Raw genomic sequence first — 23,311 nt, forward strand, 5'->3', positions numbered from 1 at the left:
GAAAAGTGATTTCCAGAAAGGCGAGAAGGATCTTTTGTTTTAATGGACACTTAAATGTGGCCCAGTCTCCCGTCTAATGATGTGGAAACAATATTTTTTTTTTGTTGCTGTTCTCAAATTCAGGGTGTTTTGCTTTCTGGGAGTATCTTTGAGTAGAAGTGATCACATGTTTCTCTTTGTGTTTTGGGTTTTATAGTAAGAGGCTTTGAGCTCTAAGAGGCTCAAAAAGTATTTTTACCAAGCAAGCCAAGTTTTGAAAATTGTTCTCACTGTGTGATTCTCTCCTGGAATCTCTGAGCCTTCACTGTAACCTGCATGTCTCAGCTTATCACCGAATAAATGCTCTGAGATAGTAGGATTTTCTGGCTGGAAAAATGTTTCTAGTAAATTCTTTAAAAAGTTTTCCCTCACTATTTGGTAATATGGAATAATGGGGAAAACCACTGGATTTGGAGTAAAAACATTATGATTCTGTTTCTTACTACCTTTGTGATCTTGGGCAAGGTCTTTGCCTTTTCTGACTCTTAGATACCTCCTGTATAAAATAACAGGTCTAGAACTGGCAACATTTACCCTTCTGTGGCTTAAATAATTAACTTTATAGGAGTTGGCATTATATAGTAGAAAGAGTTCTGACCTGAGAATTGGGAGATCTGAGTTCAAATCTCACCTCTGACATTTATAAGCTCTGTAACCCTGAGCAAGTCATTCTAGCCTCACTTTTCTCTTGTATAAGGAGGAATAATACTTCTGTTATACTTAGAGGACTGTCATGAAGATCAATTGATATAATGGATGTAAAGCCCCTTTTTAGCTGTAAAGCAAAGGAAATGTGAAATACTGGTAGTTATGGTATACTTGATAGAATAGAACACCAGAATCTCTGGCTGTGTAACTATCAAATTCTCCCTCTCCCCCACAAAAAACAAAAAGCAAAAAACAAACCCTGAGAGATATCAAGTAATATAAAAGCATTATAAATTACCTCACAATTTGGGGATGGAGTGAGGAAGGCAGGATTCATGTTGGCTTGCTTTCCTGTTTACAAACAAAATGTAAAATATTTTGCCTTTCTGGGTGATCACAGTACATACACAAGAATTCTTGGGATGGGTACGGACAGCTGCATAATCCCTCATGAGCTCTCATTGTAGTATACCCAAATTCAAACTACTGTCCTCTAGAGAGATGGTTTTGAAGCTCTCTGGCCTCCAGGTTCATGAGTAGTCCTGCTGTGATCTGTGTTGCCATATCCATTTTCTATATTTCCATTTACCCAATACATGGAATAGATAATATGCTAAAATGTTTAGGTAAATCTGGGGACTCTTAACATATTTTTTTTAAAATCCTCCACAACCTGGCACACTGCTTCATGAGGCCAACAGAAACTATGTAGTGCTATAGGTGAATGGAGACATCAGAAGATTATCATAAAACATTATTTCCCATAATGTCCACGTTGGCTCAGACAGTAAATATTCTTCTTTTTTAGGAGATGGTCCCTGCCTTGGATCCAGGAAGCCCAAGCAGCCATATCAGTGGTTGTCCTACAGAGAGGTAAGAACTCTCAGTATATGAAACTGACAGTGTTTGTAGATAAACTCCAAGTAGAAGGCTTAAGACATCAGTGCAATATTACTCATCTCCAAGGTTATTTTGTGTCATTTGTCATATTTTTGCTGACAAATATGATAGGTTATTTTTACCTAAAAATGCCATTAGCAAATATCAGAAAATGTATCTTGGATGGACTTCAAATCTTTTGAGAGGAAATGATTCATCAGCAGTTTGGTGGCCTTTAGCTATCTTATTCTGGGCTTTCAGCAGGTTACAGTTAAGATTGAGGGCAAATCTTAATGCCATGGGCTGGGGAGAAAACTTATGATTTCATTGATTTAGAGAATAACCTGGTGGGGAAACTACTTCTACTAATGCAAATTGGCAACTCATAAATAACTTATAAGGTACAACTTGAACCCAGGTCATCTTGACCTCGATGCTAATCCTCTAATCACTACACCAGGCTGCTTCTCTAGTATAAATAATACAGTTGTTCAAATAAGATTTTTCTTGTAATAATTTTTTAATTAAATTAAATTTTTTTAAATTTTTTATTCTTTAGAAAAATTTTTTTCCATGGTTACATGATTCATGTTCTTGCTCTCTCTCCCCCCACTCAAAACCCCCCGTAGCCAACACGCATTTCCACTGGTTTCTTCATGTGTCATCAATCAAGACCTATTTCCATATTATTGATAATTGTTCTAGGGTGGTCATTAAGAGTCTACATCCAAATTGTGTCCGCATCAACCCATGTGTTCAAGCAGTTGTTTTTCTTCTGTGTTTCCACTCCTGCAATTCTTCCTCTAAATGTGGGTAGTGTTTTTTTCCCATAAATCCCTTAGAATTGTCCTGGATCATTGCATTTCTGCTAGTATAGGAGTCCATTACATTTGATTGAGCCACAGTGTATCATTTCTGTGTATAAGGTTCTCCTGGTTCTGCTCCTTTCATTCTGCATCAATTCCTGGAGGTCTTTTCAGTTCACCTGGAATTCCTCCAGTTTATTATTTCTTTGAGCACAATAGTATTCCATCACCAGCATATACCACAATTTGTTCAGCCATTCTCCAATTGAAGGGCATACCCTCATTTTCCAGTTTTTTGCCACCACAAAGAGCATGGCTATAAATATTTTTGTACATGTCTTTTCCCCTATGATCTTTTTGGGGTACAAACCCAGCAATGGTATGGCTGGATCAAAGGGCAGGCATTCTTTTAGCGCTCCTTAGGCATAGTTCCAAATTGCCATCCAGAATGGTTGGATCAATTCACAACTCCACCAGCAATGCATTAATGTCCAATTTTGCCACATCCCCTCCAACATTTATTACTCTCCCCTGCTATCATTTTAGCCAATCTGCTAGGTATGAGGTGGTACCTCAGAGTTGTTTTGATTTGCATTCCTCTAATTATTAGAGATTGAGAACACTTTCTCATGTGCTTATTGATAGTTTTGATTTCTTTATCTGAAAATTGCCTATTCATGTCCCTTGCCCATTTATCAATTGGAGAATGGCATGATTTTTTGTACAATTAATTTAGCTCCTTGTATATTTGAGTAATTAGACCTTTGTCAGAGTTTTTTATTATAAAGATTTTTTTCCAGTTTGTTGTTTCCCTTCTGATTTTAGTTGCATTGTTTTTGTTTGTACAAAACCTTTTTAATTTAATGTAATTGAAATTATTTATTTTACATTTTGTATTTTTTCTAACTCTTGCTTGGTTTTAAAATCTCTCCTTTCCCAAAGATCTGACAAGTATACTATTCTGTGTTCACCTAATTTTCTTATAGTTTCCTTCTTTATATTCAAGTCATTCACCCACTCTGAATTTATCTTGGTGTAGGGTATGAGATGTTGATCTAAACCTAATCTCTACCATATTGTTTTCCAATTTTCCCAGCAGTTTTTGTCAAATAGTGGATTTTTGTTCCAAAAGTTGGGCTCTTTGGGTTTATCATACACTGTCTTGCTGAGGTCACTTACCCCAAGTCTATTCCACTGATCCTCCCTTCTGTCTCTTAGCTAGTACCATATTGTTTTGATGACTGCTGCTTAAATAATAAACAGTATATATCTAAAACCACCAACAAGCATCTTGTACTAATTTTTTTCCCTTACTTATCTTTCCCTTATACCTAGGTGGCAGACAGAGCAGAGTTTCTGGGATCAGGACTCCTCCAACATGACTGTAAACCATCATCAGAACAGTTTATTGGTGTCTTTGCTCAGAATCGGCCAGAGGTGAGAAAAAGTGTTATCTGAAAATTTTTTTCAAATATTAGGTCACTGAATAGCATTTTAACTTTCCACCTCTCCCCACCAAACTCTCTCACCTGTGATTCTTACCAGTGGATCATCTCGGAGCTGGCCTGCTACACCTATTCCATGGTGGTGGTTCCACTATATGACACCTTGGGCCCAGGAGCCATTCGCTACATTATCAACACAGGTAACAGATTTCAAGGAAGGCAGAAGCAGAAACTTCATTTTCCAAAGGAAATTACCCCACCATTAGAAAGAAAATTTGCAGAGCAATAGCATACTATGCTAGGGGTATCAACATCATCAGAACACACCTTGCTGTGCCCAAACCAACTCTTAATGATACCTTCCTAGTTCTTGTCTTTGTGAAATTTCTAATTTCTTTGTTGATCTGGAAGTTGGAAAGGAGGAGTCTTCTTTCCAGCTGAGGGCTTCCCACTTTGTAAGCATAAAGTTTGTCCCCTAAGTACCCACTCTTCCTAGAATCCATTCTCATAGGGAAACTAGGTCATCAACAGACTAGTCCTTTTCTTCCTGGCCCTTTGATTTGCATGCAGACGTGCAGGTATGCTCCTTTATGAAGGCAAACCCACACAGACTCACCTCTGTTAACAATTTTTAAAAGTAAGCACTAATTAAGGCCCCCACAAATGAATAGCAGGATTGCTAGGTGAAATTAGGAGGCTAGAGTATACTAGGGGGTAAGATTCTCAAGCCCAGGCCACCCTATAACCACAGCATATATCCAGGCCATATCCAGAGAGGCTGCCACTGACACTGGTACTGAAAATTTTCCTTGCAGCTGACATTGCCACCGTGATTTGTGATAGACCTGAAAAAGCTATTCTTCTCCTGGAACATATGGAGAGAAATGAAATTCCTGGCCTGAAATTCATTATTCTCATCGAACCACTGGAAAAGGACTTGAAAGAAAGAGGGAAGAAATGTGGTGTGGAGATTCAGTCCATGAAAGAAGTTGAGGTGAGCTTCTCTACCTGGTTTTAATAGAAGTTCTTTTTAGAAATTTAATGTCAAACCAGACAAACTGTTTAATTTCTTTTTTTAACTTTAAAAATCTAAAACTTTTTTCACTGCTGCTTTATTTTTATCCTTATAACTATATCATATTATAACTATAAGGTAGTTAGGAAAGGTTTTATTCTTCCTGATTGATAATATAATTTGTCAGCTTAAGATGTTATAATAACTAACCTTTAAAAAGAACTTTTTTCTCATAACCCTGAGAAGTAGTAGGTAGTATAAGTCTAATTTCCTACATTTTACAGATTAGGAAGCCAAGGCTCTGGAAAGTAAAGTGACCTACCTGGGGCTCCCCAGCTAATCAGTGTCAGAGTCTAGAACTCAAATTTGAATCTTCTGGCTTCAAGGCTAATGTTCTTCTATCTATACCTTGTTACTTCTTAGCAATAATGTCTAGCACAGAGTAGGTATTTGATAAATATTTATTGACTGACTGACAGGGAAGTACTATCTAAGCTCAAATAGCATTTTCATGTCAGAGCCAGTACTAAAGCCTGGGTGTCTTGGCTCTCGGCCAGGACTTTTTTCTCCATGGGAAAGGTCATCATTTCCATGTATTTTATAGGCATGGCCTTAGGTTGACTTCATAAAATCATAGCTATAAAACTGTAAAGGATTTCAGAGACCATCTAGTCCAACTCCTTCACTTTATAGATAAAATAGATTTGGGGAGGTTGAAATTTGAGTTGGCATTTGCCTTCTTGGTGTAGCTGTTGTATTAAGCTCTCTCCCTCCTAGACTTATCATGATCTAAAATGGTACTTGATGTGATATATGGAGAAAATATTAAGCATGCTCCAATTCATTTAGGAATCCAGGGGAAAGGATTTTTAAGACATTCATGTGAAAGAAATTTGCAAATCCAGAATTGTTTTTGTTGCTATTCAAGGTATGGGTCAATTCAGTCAGTAGCTATTCAGCATAATGGAGGGTTCATTCCTCTTGAGTTTGGTTTTGGAAATGCATAAGTGTTGGCAAAGAAACTATAGAAGCTCACCAGGCACAAAAATGAGGCCTGGCCTCATTTTAGCACAATGGAGAGCACCAGGTGAGTCAACACAGGGTATCTGATGGTGAAAGAGAATTAATTATTTCTGGGTTTAGGGAACCACCATACCTGTCCAATTCCCAGTCTTTCTAGAAAAGAAGTCTCAGTAATGTCGTTATCACAACACCCCTTGAACCTTCAAGCATCACTTAATAAGACATTACAACATAGTTACTCAGCCCTGACTTTAGCTATATTATGATAAATCCAAGGAAAACAGTGGACACAGTCCATGCCTTTTATAGTCTTTCTGGGGCCAAGTCTGACATGTCTTTATTAGAAGGCAATATATGCTTAATGCCAAGGAATAAAACAGGCAGTAAATAATATAGGAGAGTTAGGAGATATTCAATTGTGTTAAGTGGTCATGAAGGATGCAAGACTTGAGTTCTGCTTCTATCCCAGATTACTATAGCTATTCATGGCAAGAAAAGTTGAAGATGATCTTGAGTAAGGGTGGAGAGATATTCTGAAGTTCCTTATTGGTGAGGGCTATCACAGCCTTGTAATAAATAAAACCTCACTGAATTAATTCTTTCTCATTTGACTTTCTGAGGAGATAATACTTACTACCTGTCCCTTTGTCACTTAGTCACTTTGACAGCACAACAAAAAGTATTTATTTGAGACTTTTGGTAATACTTCATTTTAAGCAAACTCAATGTACTAAAATTTTATGTAAAATATCTTTTTATTTGGTTCAACCCACACCTGTGGCTTCCTCACTGTAAAAAATTTACAGTAAGGAAATTCTTTGATAGCTTGTTTGAAACTTTTAATCTTAGAGAGTTGACTAGGACACTGAAAAGGTTAAGTGATTCACCAATAATCAAACAGATAACATGTGTCAGAGATAGGACATGAACCCAGATTTTGCTGACTCCAAAGCCACTGTGCTTTTCTGCCTATCAAAAGATAAATTAATTAAGGGGATGATTGTCCTTTTTAGAAAAGAAATCTCTTCTTTAGGATCCCTTTATGATAGCTTTATATAATGAATTCATGTGCATTTAAAATATATTAATAATTTATGACACACATAATACAGTGCTTTAAGGTTTATAGAACATTCATTATAACACTGAGAAGTAGGCACTATATCATCATCATTTTACAGACAAGGAAACTAAGGCTCAAAGATCTGACTTTGTTCAGAACTCCTAGAGCTAAGATTCTAACCCAGGTATTCTAACTCTTTAGTTAGTCTAGTTATTTCTGTTTCAACCTGCTACCGTGGTTTCAACATGCTACCCACTATGGGAGGGTGCCCAGTGGGTCAAATGAGGATGCACATCTGCTTGCCTGAATATTATATGCCAAACATGGTATGAAAGGCCACAGAAATCCTCCTGTCTGATGGCTTACAGTTCAGTGCTGTGTTAAGACATACAAACCACTTTAGAAAGAAAATGAATGAATTTCACCAAACAACCACCTGTTACACATCTGCTTAATTGTTGGTTCAAATTGAATGTTTGTGTCAGTTCTCCTTTCCCAACCTAGTAAACACAGCCTATACAGACAACCCTCAAGTGGACAAAATGCCCTCCAGGCTCACATGGGACATGTGGGACTCTGGAGACAAAGTTTTCACCCATACAGACACCAGATACAACAAAAATATTAACCACTGTGGAAATTGCCCCATTTTTCCACTAGAGGAAATGTGACTATGATCTAGGCTCCAGGCATGAAATTCTTGGGAGTGTAACTTAACCAGATTAAAAATGGAATTGGGAAAGGTTTAATAAAATAAATGAAAATATAATGAAAGATAGATAATTGTGGTCTTCTGAGATACACTATTCTAGGCAGCATTTCTGATCTTTCTTTCACTTCAAATCTTCAGTACTATTAGCTCCTAAATTTCCCAAATACTGTCTCTAATGAAAACTGAAAGGTTTTAATAATATAGGGCACTGGAATGAAATGAATGAATGTTATTTGAGTGAATTAAACTGCACTAATGATTTAAATATATTTAAGGACTTTAAAAACCATATTTATTTCTTTCAGGATTGTGGACGAGAAAATCATCACCCTCCTGTGGTAAGTTAATAAGCAGCAAACATGTGTTAAGTATTTACTATGTATTAAACAGTGAAAGAGACAAAAACTCAGGGTCCCTGACCTCAAGATACTTCAAATCTTGACCAGGGGATTGTATATATATACCCATGAAAAGTTCCTAGGCATACCAGGAAATAGGTGATTTAAGTTTGATGAGGAGTACAAACAATAAATTCTCTCAGAGGTTAAAAGAGAGAGAAAATTGGGACTTGGGAGTGATCAAGGAAGACTTCACAGAGATGATAGAACTTGATCTAGATCTGGAAGAATGAGTTAGCTTTAGCTACTGGGGATCTAAAGGGACAAAAAGAGCATTCCAGATCATGCTTTGTTTTTGTCCACTTTTTCTTGGGCAGTTTCATTAAGTAAACTTTCCAGTGGATTTTCCTTGGCTATAGTGCTTTGGGGTTAGAAATCATGGAATTATTCTATCAGAGATTTGAGCTAAAAGGCACCTACTGAGCCAGGTAAGGTTAAAAGATTTGCCCAAGATTAAACAGGTAGTAAGCATCAGAGGTGGGCTCTGAATCCAGTAGGGTCATTAATTTAGAACTAGAACTGAGGTAACTAGGTGACTCAGGAGATAGCACACCAGACCTTGAGAATGGAGGCCCTAGTTTCAAATTTGGCCTCAGCCACTTCCTAGGTCTGTGACCCTGGGCAGGTCAACTCCAGTTGCCTACCCCTTACCATTCTTCTGCTTTGGAACCAATACTTAGTATCGATTCTAAGACAGAAGTTAAGGTTTAAAAAAAAAAAAGAACTGGAGCAGTTTTTATTCCATTCCTTTCATTTTACAGATAAAACAACTGAGGCCCAAAGAGTTGAAATGACTCGTTCAAGGTCACACAGGTAATAGGTAGATAAGAGAGGATTTTAATACAGCTCCTCTGATTCAAAATGTGATACTTTTATCACTGCATTATGAAAATAGTACTTTTTTCTTACTCCATGAAGGAGACCAAGTTTAGGGGCCAACACTGGGAAAGATTTGCTTCCTATGAGAGAGTATTTGTCACAGATATCTGAGGGAGGAGAAGCAGAAGGAAAGAGAAATCAAAGTGAGCCTCTACCAAGAACAAGAAAGGGGGAGGAGAACCAATGTCCTAGATCAGTCAGGGACAGAATATTTCTCCTTACAGAGGATGGGAAATGCTAAGAAGCGGGGAATTGGAATTGTATTCCTTAATAAAAATGGAGCAAGTAGAGATGAACATTCCAGTAATTTCCTTTTTTTCCCCTTGTCTCCTCTTAGCCTCCTCAACCAGAAGACCTTTCAATCGTGTGTTTCACTAGTGGTACCACAGGTAACCAAGGGTGTTATTTAACACAAGTTAACACAAGTAATGTTATTCTGCATTTGACTGAGTTTTCCTAATGGAAAGATGTTAAGAGCTTTATGCCTAATGAAATTGCATGTAACAAATCAATAAGCCATAATTTGGGTGCAGTTTAATCCTCTAAGAGATAGGAACTAAGTTGTCTTAGGGCCTTCTCCACTGGGGCAGTTTACCCTTGATAAAAGTTCCAGGGTTTGGGTAATCTTTGCATATCATATACCAAAAGCCCTTAACAAGCAACTGAAAAGGAAATAGAGTTTATCTGGGGAAAATCTATTTTCTGCTTGCTTCATAGATAAACAAAATTTGCTATTTACTTAACAGATTGTTATTATGTATTTCAGGAAAGCTTTTCCCATATAACATGTGCCAGTGTATTCATGCCACATGGTTTATTATAAAAACACTATATTATAGGATTGATTTTTAAGTTCATAGACAATGTATAAACACAGTTCCCATCTAGAGATGCCTGATTTAATTGGTATATGGAACTTCCATGTGAGGAAATGCTATGAATGCAGGTTGTCACTTTCTCTGCAATATATTCTTTTTTTTTTAAAACTCTTACCTTTTGTCTTAGAATCAATATTGTTTATTAGTTCCAAGGCAGAAGAGCAGTAAGGGCTAGGCAATGGGATTAAGGGACTTGACCAGGATCACACAGCTAGGAAGTATCTAAGGCCAGATTTGAACTCATTTGAACTCAGGACCTCTTAACTCCAGGCCTGGCTCTCAATCCACTGAGCTACCTAGCTGCCCCTTATGTAATTTATATTTTTAAAAAGTTGCCTTGAGCAGGGAAGTTAAGTGATTTGCCCAGTGTCATACAGATAGTATAAGTGTATGGATGGGGGTGGGGGAAGGGAGTAGAAAGCACCCAGGTCTTCCTGGCCTCAAAACAGTCCATGGGTGGAACAAAATATATTATCATTGTAATTATGGAACAATTATTCCACAGCTGTTATTGAGGCCCATTTTTTTGGTGTAGCACTGAGCTTGGCATTATGGAAAGACAGTACATTGGGTAGGAGCCATGCCTGAGAAATTTACAAATAGGCTGGGAAGGCAAGAAATAAATGCACATTGAAAGCTAAATAGCAATTTGTCCTATGAGCTACAGATTCCTACTGGACTACTGGCCATGGGGAAATACCAAGTTTAGATAAGAAACGATCCCTTTCCTCAGGGAGTTTGCACTTAGTAGGGAAATAAGACATAAACTCCTAAAACTATAAAATAGAACTTTACACAACAAATACATTAGGAGTACAAAACAAAGGTTCAGGGAGGTAGCCTTTGATCTGGGCTTTAAGAGATGAGTACATCTTCAGCAAATGAAAAGAGAAAAGAGGAATAAACTTTTGTTAGCAAACGACACTGACATTTAGGGAATGCTGAGAAGGGGGAGATCTCTGTGAGACAAAGTGGTCACCAAAGGCTTCATGGAGGAACTGGGTCCTGAGCCTGGATTCAGCTGTATAGAGAAGAGACCAAGTGATGGGACTAGGCTTTTTTTGGTAACTTATTTTTATGCAACTCCTTGCTTAGGTACATTCATAAATATGAGACAAAGTGAGCTAAACTTGAACCACAGTTATCTGGCTGAGTGTTTAAAAAATCCTTATTTCCTGATGAGTTTTTGTGTGTTGAGTGGTGTGCAATTATTTAAGTTGGACTTAGTTCCTGGAATCCAGGTTAGACAAATGGTTCATACATTTGTAAGCATACTATTTGGAAAAGGGAGACCAAACTAACAGAAAAAATAATCCAAGAAGAAAAGAAGACTGTGAATGATCAAATATGGTGCAGAAGATAAGGGTCATGGGAAGGAAGAGATGAATGTGAATAAGAACAAGCAATAAACTTCATGGGGAGTTTCAGACAAAAAGATGGCAAAAATACCATACTTTTGTACAATGATTAACAGCTTTTTTTTAAAACTAATTTACCTTCCATCTTAGAACCAGTACTTAGTATCTAAGGCAGAAGAGTGGTAAGGGGTAGGCAATGGGGGTTAAGTGACTTGCCCTGGGTCACACAGCTAGGAAGTGTCTGAGGTCAAATTTGAACCCAAGACCTCCCATCTCTGGGCCTGACTCTCATTCCACTGAGCCACCCAGCTGCCCCCAACAGCTTTTTTCTAAAACATATTCACATACTGATTTCATGATACCAGGAACATCATTTCTCCTTCCTCCAGCTATTTTCAGTTAATAATAAATAGCTGATAGCCTGGTTTTTCCTCACCAATTCCACTGATATTTGAAAGGACTTGACTTTTCAGGCATAAAAACTGCCCTCCTTCTCTGGCAAGCCCATCTCCTTACTTCTTTGCAGATTCTTGGATAATGCCAAAGACTCAAGACTCAAGACTCAGAGACTGCCCTTAGTCTCACCCCTTAGGTGATGACACATCAGTATTTCAAGCATCTGTGCTTACATTATTTGTTTTTGTGTGCCAAGAGTGATGTTTCTGTCTCTTCTGATGAGTTAATTAAATTACACACTGCTGAATGCTAAAAAGACCTTAGGGCCAGAATGACCTTTATCTTCTAGGATCTTACATTTTAAGATATAAACCTAAATTTTAGAGTGATTTTAGGAAGCTTTGTAGGTAATTTGATATCTTGAAAACAAGTTATAAGATATTTTCACGGTATTATACCAAGATGAAAAGACTTCAAGGAGAGATTAGGGACAAATTATATATGATTTTTTTTTTGGACATAGCTATTCATAGGTATAGAACTACTACAACCTTTGAAGGAGTATCCTCACTAATTAAACTATGGATCCTTGAAAATACTAAAAGAAGTATTTATAAGTGTGCTGGACCATGAGACAGGAGACTGAACTCTACTACTGATTAGCTATGAAAAAGATTTAAAAGTGAAATGTATGTTAAGGTAACATCCACATTTTACTAAAATCCAAAAAAGCTAAGTAACTTATCCAAGTGGTAGAGGCAAGATTCAAATCCATGTCCTTTGACTCCAGAACCAACATTCCATTGCCTCATGCTTTTTGGGCAAATCACAGAATCTCATAATTAGAAGGGCCACCAAGAGCTTCTAGTCTAACCCATAGCTGAGTAAGAACTTGATTAGTAGTCCTCACAGTCTTAACTTGAAGCATTACCCTGGTCAGAGAAATTTGCTGCAAAGATTTTTTTCATTTACTTGTTTCTCTTCTAATTTTAGATGAATTGGTTTTGCGTTTACACAAACTTTTACATTTTACACAATAAAAATTACCCATTTTGCCATCTATGCTATTTTCTAGCTCTTGTTTTATCATGAACTCTTCTATTCCAAGGATCTGATAGAAATTATCTTCCTTACTCCTCTGATTTGTTTATGGCATTACTCTTTATACCCAAGTCATGTGTTAATTTGAAGATGTGAGATATTGATCTGTATTTAGTTCCCATCAGACATCTTTCCCATTTTCCTTACAATTTTTGTCAAATAATAAGTTTTTGCCCCAGTAACTGTCATTTTTACTAAGTTTGTTTGCTTTTGTATATGGTGCACCTGATCTATTCTACAGACCCTCTTTAGATTGTTTTGAGGATTATTGTGTAGTAGTGTAGCTTGAGATCTCTTGCTGCTAGGTCCTATTTCTCCTGAGATTCTTGACCTTTTGTTCTTCCAGATATACTTTCTTATTATTTTTCCCACCTTTTAAAGTAATCGGTTGGTAGTTTTGTTGGTATGGCATGGAATAAGTTAATTTTGTTAATATTGTCTTTTTTAATATATTGGCTCTGCTTAACCATGAGCAATTAATATTTTTATAATTATTTAGGCCTATATTTATTTGTGTGAAGAGTGTTTTATAATTATATACTTCCTGGGTGTATCATGGAAAGTAGAATACCAAGTATGTTAAACTTAATTTAGTAACATAGAATTTCTCTTTCTCTCTCTTCTTGCTAGATTATGTGCTAATATATGGATATTCTTTTTATTTTAAAAACCCTTACCTTCCATCTTAGATTCAGTACTGAGTATTGGTAAGGCAGAAGAGCAGCAAGGGCAAGGTAATGAAGGTTAAGTGATTTGCCCAGGGTCACACAGCTAGGAAGTATCCAAGGCCAGAATTGAGCCCAGGACCTCCCTTCTCTAGGCCTGGCATTTAATCCATCGAGCCACCTGCCTGCCTCTGAAATTCTAATGACTTATGTGGGTTTATTTTATATTATGGAACTTTGCTGGCATTATTTCAGTTATTTGTTTGACTCTAGTGTTCTATAAGGAAAATGATCATGTCATCTACAAAAAGCAAAAGTTTTGCTTTAATTTTGTTTATTCCCTCAATTTCTTTTTTTCCCCCTTTATTGTTCTAGCTAGTGTTTCTAGCACAGTATTGAATAGTAATAGTGATAATGGATATTCTTACTTTATTGGAAAGGCCTCTATTTTATATTCCTTATAAATAATGCTGGCTCTTAAATTCAAGATACATTGGTCAGAGACCACAAGGGCACTCAAAACAAGTTGAGACGAAGGACTGTGATATTTTTTGAACCTAGAACTATATATCTTTGGAATTGGGGAAGCAGGAGCTGAGCAGACAGCACTAACCATAAGCTCCATGGATGTTACATTTGTTGAACAATAGACTTAAAATACAGAAGAAGAATAATGTGGTTTTTTATGTTAAAATCACTTCAAAATATCTGGCTCAGGGACATTCCAAATCATGTCAGATATTCAAAAGCAGGAACTATTAGACCCACGCCCAGATATCATAGCCTGTGGCAGAACTGTGGTCTTAAAATTATCCCACTTCTTTCCTGCTCCATTCATTTAACAAATGTTCACTGCATGCCTACTATGAAGACAGAAATATAGAGAAGTGGGTAGAAAAGCAATTATCAGAACCCATATAGGTCAGGGTTCAAGTATCAGTTCTTACCCAACTCTATTAAGAATATAAATTGTGTAATATTTGATGCTAATCTGCATCAGTAGATGGCATTTCCTCACCTCACTAATGAATTTATTGCTCCAAACCACCCCTCCAAAAATGAGAGGAACTGTGTAGATGATGATAATATTTTTAAAAAATGCCTGCCCTCAAAGAACTTAGGTTTTGCTGAGGGATAAAATATGTATATAGATAAGAAAACACAAAGTAAATTCTGAAGGGAGAAAGCACTAAAAGATAAGGGATTAAGAAAAAAAAACTTCACAGAAAAGATGACTTAGAAAAACACTTACTATGTGCTAGGTATTGTGTTAAGTATTAGGGATATGACTATAGGCAAGCAGGATAGTTTATTCCCCCACAACATATAGAAGAAAGCAGCACAAAAGCTTATTTTGGAGATGTCTGGGAAGTGGTACCAGGATGAACTAAATTAAGGAGAGAGCTCATCAATCAGACTCCAGAGCCTTATAGAGAGGAACACAAGAAAGGAGGCAAGAGTTCAAATGATATGGTTTGGAAATGGCCAGGAAATGCCCTGGTTCAGAAAAGATTCAAAGCTCACTAGTAAGCATCACAGGAAACTTAGAAATTCTAAGAAAGGAGTGTGAGAAAGGATTTATTCCTTTTCAAGTGTATAGAGCATTTTTAAAACCTTCTAATAAAACAAACTAACAAATGCTCCAAGTAAACGTCATCCTATACCAAGTGAGTACTCACTCTCAAAAAACTGATGCTGAAGAGAAGCAACATAATGGTGAGTAGAATATAGGATTTGGAGACAGGAAGACTCAAGTTCAAATCCTGCCTCAGACACCTATGACTTTAGGCAAGTCACTTAATCTTTCTATTGCTCAGTTCCCATATCTCTAAAATTAGAATAAAGAGTACCTACCTCACAGGGTTATTATGAAGATCAAATGAATTGGCATATATGAAGTACTTTGTAAATGTAAAATACTCTATAAATGCTAGTTATAGCCATTAGTATTATATCACTAGACCATAAAGACAAAATCTTTGTCTGTCTGTCTCTGTCTCTGTCTAATCTTTGAGCTACCCATTTAGTAGTAAACCTACCCTCTTCAGTGCATCTAGGTAAATTCTTAAATAAAATAACCAGGAATATCCATGGCAATATACCTTTCCTCCTAGTAGATTATCTTCCAAGTTTTTCTTTAAATGTGGAATGAAAAAACTCAGTGGTGTTATCTGCTGGATCCTGGAAGAATTGTTTTCTTCCAATTTGCTGATTCTCCCTTTGATGTCTAATGCAGATGAGGTAAGTGAGTTTTCTTGTTAAGTCAACAGAGCATGTTCTAGTGATGTCATCTTCAGTGGAGAAAGATGAGCAATTGAATTACTATGGAAATAATTGTCATTGCTGATCAAGAAACAGTAGTTAAGTGTATTTTTAAAGGCAAAATTGAATTCAGTTAATAATCAGCTACTTAATATAGGTAAGCTCTTGGGCAAGACCTCAAATTAATTAGTTCATGAAGTTCTAAGAAGAACTTTTAAGGGGTCCTCTTCTGTGGATTTCTTCCTTTGTCTATATTTGAATTTTAAAGCCCCATAAATGGATTTGGACAGGAAGCAGTTAGATTGCTCAGTGAGTAGATCACTAGGTCTGGAATCAGGAAGACCTAAGTTCAAATCAGGCCTCAGACACTTACTAGTTGTGTAACCCTAGACAAGTCATTTAATCTCTTTTTGCCTTAATACACTAGAAAAGGAAATGGCTAATCACTCTGCTATCTTTGCCAAGAAAACCCCATGTATGGTACTGGCTTGCTACTATCTATAGGGTCATGAAGACTCAAGCACAACTGAACCACAAAAACAAGGAGTAGAATTTAGTCAAATAAAATGTTTATCTTCAAAATAACAACCAGGATCACAAGGTTATCATTTTAGAGCTGGGAAGAACCCTAGAAATCTTCCAGTTCAACTACTTCATTTTACATATAAGAAAACTGAAGCCTAGAAAAGGAATGTGCCTTGCCCAAGAGCTTACCTATATTAAGTAACTGATTAATTTAAACAACCATATTCAACTGAAAACCACTTTGAGGGTATAGAAACAGGCAATCATTTTAGGAAAACTGCCTTAGTCTTTGTTATATATTTAAGAGAAGATTTAAGATATAATGTAACTTGTAACTACAAAGAAAACAGAGCCATTGTCTTTTACATATTATTCTTTGGGCATTTCTTTTTTAGGCTCTTATTGTAGTCACTGACTGATTTTTATAGTTTCTTCAATTTTGCCTTTTGTCTGAATTCTATTCAGAAAACACCCATTTAATTGATGGTCAAATGCAATTTGAAAAGGCTATGTAAAATGCATTAGGCACAGTGAGGAGCCTTAGAGGTTATCCAGTCCAACACCCTTTTTTTTACAGATGAAGAAACTAAAGGCCAAAGAAGGTAAAACCCAAAGTCACAGAGATAATAAATGGAAGAGCTGGGATTTGAATCTGGGTCCTCTGACTCCGGTTCCAGTAATCTTTCCTATGTACAATACAGCCTCACATGTTAAAACAGACCAGCCTTATGGTGCTATCTCATGTATTCAAGATTGGCTTATTTGCATGAAAATGTAGGAAAAGTAGACTTAGTATCATATTTAGTGTTTAATATGGGGCAGCTAGATGGTGTGTTGGATAGAGTACTGAATGTGGAGTCAAGAAGACCTGAGTTCAAATTAGGCCTCAGATTTTTCCCATGACCCTGGACAAGCCATTTAAATCTGTCTGATTCAGTTTCCTCATCTGTAAGATGGTTATTAATAATAGCACATACAATCCCAGGGTTGTTGTGAGAATCAAATGAAAAGAAATTATAAAGCACTTCATATAATGCCTAGCACATAGTGTTATATATACATTTATTATTATTAATATTCGGGAGAATTAAATGCACATTTATGTGTGGTCAAGTCAATAAAGTCTCAAGGTTTTGGTTTTTAAAACCCTTACCTTTCATCTTAGAATCAATACTATATATTGATTACAAGGCAGAAGAATAGTAAGGGCTAGGCAATGGGAGTTAAGTGAGTTGCCTAGAGTCAGACAGCTAGGAAGTATCTGAGACCAGATTTGAACCCATGGTGGTTCAGTGGTGTAAGAACCAGGCTGGGAGGTTCTTGGGTTTTTTGTTTAAATCACCCAGATAATTAAACAAATGTGGATCTGTATATTCATATCTACCATATGGGGGTGCATATGTGTGTGTGTGTGTGTGTATCCAGACCCAGAACACCACCAGTCCATCCATAAGAAGGATATTCTTCATAGAATAGGATTAGATGGGCAGAGAACTCACTCCCTATGGGCTTTAGCAACAAATAATTTGATCTCTATTATAAAATTTAGCCTGCCAAAAGAAGAGATTCAATTTTTTATATAAAATTGATCAATTCAGAGCTATGATTAAAATGACAGTATCTGAGGGTGTATTTTAAATTTAAAATACAATTTTAGGTTGAGAAGTTAATGAAAGTCACTTAGAGTCCATTTAAAGCCTTTTAATGGGAGAACTCAGGAGCCTTTCAAAAATTTGGAGAATTTCCATTTCACCTCATTATAAATAGAAAACATACCTTTTAAGATATAAATTTGCTAAATTTTTTGTGGTTAACAGGGGGAAGCTAATGGCTAATGGAAATGAAAGAGAACTCAAACCAGAAAGTGACAAACATTTCCTACTTTGTGAGGTTTCATGGAGCTCCATGTGACCTTGTAACAGCTACGTCTTGAAGTTTGGGTTATGCTCCAGAAAAAGAAGCACACATAAATATCAGCTATTCCACAGAATATTGTCTTCCTTGCAGAATGGTGGAGGGGGCTACTATAAATACTGGATAAGATCCAAGAGTCATTTGTAGGTGCTAAAATTGGCAAGATATTTCCAAAAGAAGAAAGGTTATGACTAATGAGGACAACTTGGTGAATTTCTATTTATAAGTCATAGATGGGAAAAAAGCAGATACTCTTTGAAATTATTAACCTGATTTTTAAAAAATGCAGCTTCATTGATATCTTTGATTTTTCTATAAGATAAATTTCCCCCTGTGTCTCTCCCCATCACTCCCCCCCTCAGAGAGACATCTCTTATAACAAAGAATTTTTATCTGATTTCTTCACACTTGTATTGAACGAGACAATATCAGAAGATATTTGAAGATGACAAAGAAGATGTAAAAACCTCATTTTCATATACATTCTGAGGATGTAAAAAGTGCTATTAACTACTGATATTTTCCCCATAATGATTAATTGGTAGGGTCTGCCTATCTGCTTAAAGAAATGTAGTGAAGTAACATTATAGAAGAAAACACTCTAGATTAATCTTAACTGGACAAATGCAATGATTATTCGTTGTGGAAATAGCAGGATGAATTGGAACTTCAATATATGTTTGTGAAATTTCTATTGAGGAGGACATACAGTCTTGTTTGAGATTATCTTGTCAGGAATCCAGCAGGATTTTAAGCTCAATGTTCTGGAAGTACCCCTTTTCACAGAAGTCCTTGTTCTACACCCAAAGTTTTGAGTGAGTTCTTTGAAAATTTTCAGAATGTTCAGCTCCAACAACCATGAATGAAGAGTAACATTCAGAAAGCATTTGGCCATACTCTCATAAAACTGGGGAAACTTTCAGTCAAAGACTCTTTGTAAGCAGGTTTCTGAAAACATGTCTGTATTTAGCTCTAATTTGGGAAAAGATATTTGTGAAGAAAGAGCAGATCTCTTCTTGATACAGAGTTGAAATAGGTGACATGTATAAAATTCCTTCCTAAAAGGAACTTCTTAAAAATAATGGAAGTCCTTCGTAAAATATTGTAATGTTGACAACTGTGATGTAGCATGTCACCAGACATTTACTGTTCTGGTTTGAATAACTTCTGTATGTGCATAGAGCACACATTAAAGAAATTTTCAAAGTTTTTTTTAAAAATAAGTTTGCATCCTTTCCCTACCTACTCCTAGAATGCTATCTCATAAAACAAAAAGTATTTTTAAGGAAAAAAAGAAGGGGAAAATCAATATAATTGATCAATACATCAAAAAAAGTTTGAAAACATATATGCAATTTGAAACCCTTATGGAACTCCTGCCTCTGCAAAGGGTTGAATTGGGAATGTCTCTTTTAAGCCATGCTTCTGCTTTATTATTTTGCAATATTCACTTTTGATTTTATGTATATGGTTGTTCTTTCAGTTTATATTGTTGTAGCGATTTTATACATTGTTGTCATGGCTCCTTTTACCTTACTTTGCATTATAATGTTCAGGTAGACTCATTCATTCTTCTTAGCATTCATCACATATGTTATTCCTTTCAACACAGTAATATTACATTATATACATGTACCACAACTTGTTTAGCCATTTAAAGTTTTATGCACAACACACCTGCAATTGAAACATCCCTTAAATTCAGAGGTAATACTTTGGTAATGACTATTCCTTGTGTGGGAGCATGTAGCTAAATGGTTAACATATAACATGGTGTATAAGGAGATGGCTAAGGTCTGTGACTACCTTTTTTGTCCTTCTATCTAGAATTTCCTATGCTGGGACTTTTGGTACATTTCATGAATAGATGGATAACATTCTCTTTCCATATGTCTCTTGACTTTTGAGATCATTATGGATCTTTATGTTTGGATATTTGGATCCATTAAGAGCAAATGGCAGAAGTTACAAAGAATCAACCTTAAGCTTGTTGAAAAGGAAAACTCTAACAATTAAAGCTATCCAAAAGTGGCATGGGCTGCCTTTGGGGTTAGTAAATTCCATGTCACTGAAAATCTTCAAAGGCAAATCATTTCCAGAATTTTAAAGAACAAAGACAAAACTTCAAATCCAGCTATTTATTCATATAAAATCAGGGTTCACTAGAAGAATAAAACCCCAAATCCTATTTCTTATAGTTCCTAGTTTCCTAAGTAGATGCCAATAGATCTTGCCTGCAGTATAAGTTTGGATGTGATTTAACACAATGCTGTCCAGACGTGTTTGAATGCTCTAAGATGAAATATCTCCAGGTTGTGCTTGATGATTGGGGCAGATGTATATCTATTGGTGCCTCCTTGTGATACCTGTAATGAAAATAATGACAGCTCACTTGTTTGTAGCGCTTTCTAGGTTATCAAGTCTTTTGGTCCCAAGTGCAGTGTTCTTCGTACAATGCCATTTTTTAGGAAGAACAACATTATGAACACATCAGACAAACTGAAATTGTAAAGTTCTGTATAACTCAAAAAGGCATTTTGCTCACTCTAGAGAATATATTTCCCCTGCTCTTTGGTCCATCACATCTTCTCTGGGCAGGCTTCTCTCCTATGTATGGGACCAGGCTTTGGATAAAGAATCTGTTGGCAACCATTTATTCAGATTGATTCCTTCAGATACCTAAATCTCTTTTTGCAACTCCCCAGAGCTAAAGAGAGGGAAAACCCCTGTATATTGCCTGGTTCAAACATAGATACTATAGGCCCTATAAACTGTGCTGTGGCAAATATCCAAGTCATATCTCTCAGCACTATCACACATGGGAGTTGAAAATAGGACAAAACAAGACCTCCAGCAGATCTAAAACTCTGAGGTTCTTGAACTATGGAAAGTCATTGTGTGGCCCCTTGCCAAGCCTGTGGTTGTCTACCTCAGCAGATTTCCATTTCCTCTGTCCTCCACTCACGTCACAGGGTACAAAGAACACTCATTTCATATAATTCTTGTTTCCCAGAAAATTATTTGATATTGTCAATGATCTTTAAGTTAATGATAGGTAGATTTGGTCTAGATCTGCCTCTTGCTCTTTAAGCAGATGGAACAAGCTGCCCACCTATTTGTGACTTTAGGAGAGAACTGAAGTTTGTAATTATATCATTTGCCATAGCTAACAGTATGACAATTCTTCTACAGAGTGTAGAAGCTCTCAAAGAGGAAGCCCTGTGATTTCCCCATTAACATGACCTTTTTTTTCCTTCTCAGGGAACCCGAAAGGTGCGATGCTCACTCATGGGAATGTGGTTGCTGATTTTTCAGGCTTTCTGAAAGTCACAGAGGTGAATATGGCAGTATCACTAATGTGGGCAGAGAGCCCATCCAGGACATCTTGAATTTTCAGGTTTCTTTTCACTTTGTAATCCTGGATATCATCTGTGAACCTGGTGCTTTGGTCCTTACTTAAGGAAAACCACCTTCACCTATCAGTGAAATTGTAAAATCCCCCAAATGGTGACTTATTCTGCCTTAAAAGGAAATGCCCAATGATCTTCCAAGCATAACCCCAGTAGTTATTCCAATAAAGCCCAAAAATTCATTTCCCACCTGTTTCCCATACATTGCTTGGTGTCAGTATATACAAAACAGATTCAAAACTGTTAATATGTGCAGTCCATTGTTATTCTTGCATTTCTAATAATTTCAAACTTCTATTTTGATCACTCTTTTTAAGTAAGGAACTGTGGAAATCATTATTTTGTGATGGAATTTTTAAAAGTAAATCCTAAATTAAATACCATTTTTGTCCTAAAAATTAGATTTTAAAACTTAATACAACAACAGCAGCAATGCTTTACTCCCTAGGTACAAGGTGTAATTTTGTCCTAGAGAGAAAGGGGTTATGAACCCTTTTTCCCAGGGAAAGTTCCTCTATATATTTGTGCCTAGTAATAGTTCAAAGGTTGTGGAAAAGGCCTTTCACAAAAGAGGACAAGTAGAGAATAAGAAGTGAGCTCTGAATCAGTAGCCAAAGCAAGTAACCAAACATACAGTCCATACAGGATATCCTTAGTTATGGGAATAACCTCCCACCAACTCAGATAATACTTCTATCTTAGACACTTGCTTATAATATAGCTTAGGTACTTGCTTATATGTGTTTGTTAAATCTTTGATAAATCAAATCTGGCTCATTCCAGAGCTCCATTTAGATTTGGCCAAAATTCCAAAACAGAGAAGGATACCATTAAAAAAGGAGAGAGCCTTAAAAGTCTGTGAAATGATAGCTTTTGAAGGCAGATGTCTGCAAGTGTTAGCTTCGGAAACACAAGTGTTTCCATCTTAGAAATAGGAAAGGCAATAAGTTCCTAAGATGCAGTATGTATGGGATACATGGATACATTTTTTCCTTAAGGAGATTTTAAAATAAATGCATAAATGTATTTTTAAAATTTAAAACATTTCTCTTCTGTCTTAGAATTGATGCTAAACCTCAGTTCCAAGGCAGAAGAGCTATAAGGGCTAGGCTAATTAGGGTTAAGTGACTAGCTGGAGGTTACTTAAGTATCTTTTTTAACCTCATGGTAAATTGGATTAAGTGACTTGCCTGGAGTCACACAATTAGTAAGTGTTTGAGGCCAAATTTGAACTCAGGAAGATGAGTTTTTCTGACTTCACTTTATCCACTGTGCCACCTAGCTGCTGCATGAATGCATTTTTGAAAATTTTTAATTTAACTTAAAATTTTTTCCATGGTTACATGATTCATGTCTCCTTCCTCTCTTCCTTCCCTCCTCCCAGAGTTGACAAGCAATTCCACTGGATTATACACATATTATCAATCAAAACCTATTTCCATATTATTCATTTTTGTAATAGAGTAATCTTTTAAAACCAAAACCCCAAATCATATACCCCTATAAACAAGTGCTAAATCATATGTTCTTGGTTTCTATTCCCCCAGTTCTTTCTCTAGATGTGGATAGCATTCTTTCTCATAAGTCTCTCAGAGTTGTCTACTGTTAGTAGCAATGTAATGATCATCCCACAATGTTTCAGTTACTGTGTATAATGTTCTCCTAGTTTTGCTTATTTCACTCCACATCCGTTCATGTAGGTCTTTCAAGTTCTTATAGAAATCAGTCAATTCATTATTCCTTATTGTACAATAGTATTCCTTCATCATCATATACCACAATTTGTTCAGCCATTGCCCAATCGAGGGACACCCTTCATTTTCCAATTTTTTGCCACCTCAAAAAGTGCAGCTATAAATATTTTTGTACAAACAGATCCTTTTCCATTTTTTTTA

The 23,311-nt window shown here is 36.4% G+C and overlaps 1 protein-coding gene across 4 annotated transcripts in view; it reads left to right on the forward strand.

The window, feature by feature from the left end:
• The window catches only part of ACSL6 (acyl-CoA synthetase long chain family member 6), a 77,750-nt gene that overhangs the window by 15,663 nt on the left and 38,776 nt on the right, over positions 1–23,311 (forward strand). For 3 of the 4 annotated variants that reach the window (XM_044661909.1, XM_044661910.1, XM_044661907.1), the window contains exons 3-9: positions 1,496–1,560; positions 3,708–3,809; positions 3,918–4,017; positions 4,633–4,811; positions 7,936–7,968; positions 9,245–9,296; positions 21,268–21,341. In XM_044661909.1, the coding sequence (XP_044517844.1) occupies positions 1,496–1,560; positions 3,708–3,809; positions 3,918–4,017; positions 4,633–4,811; positions 7,936–7,968; positions 9,245–9,296; positions 21,268–21,341 (605 nt within the window). Of the gene's footprint in view, positions 1–1,495; positions 1,561–3,707; positions 3,810–3,917; positions 4,018–4,632; positions 4,812–7,935; positions 7,969–9,244; positions 9,297–21,267; positions 21,342–22,534; positions 22,536–23,311 lie in introns of all 4 variants that reach the window. The other variant, XM_044661908.1, reaches the window with a different exon arrangement.

The sequence above is a fragment of the Gracilinanus agilis genome, chromosome 2 (genome assembly GCF_016433145.1).
Source record: "Gracilinanus agilis isolate LMUSP501 chromosome 2, AgileGrace, whole genome shotgun sequence".
Classification (NCBI taxonomy): Eukaryota; Metazoa; Chordata; class Mammalia; order Didelphimorphia; family Didelphidae; genus Gracilinanus; species Gracilinanus agilis.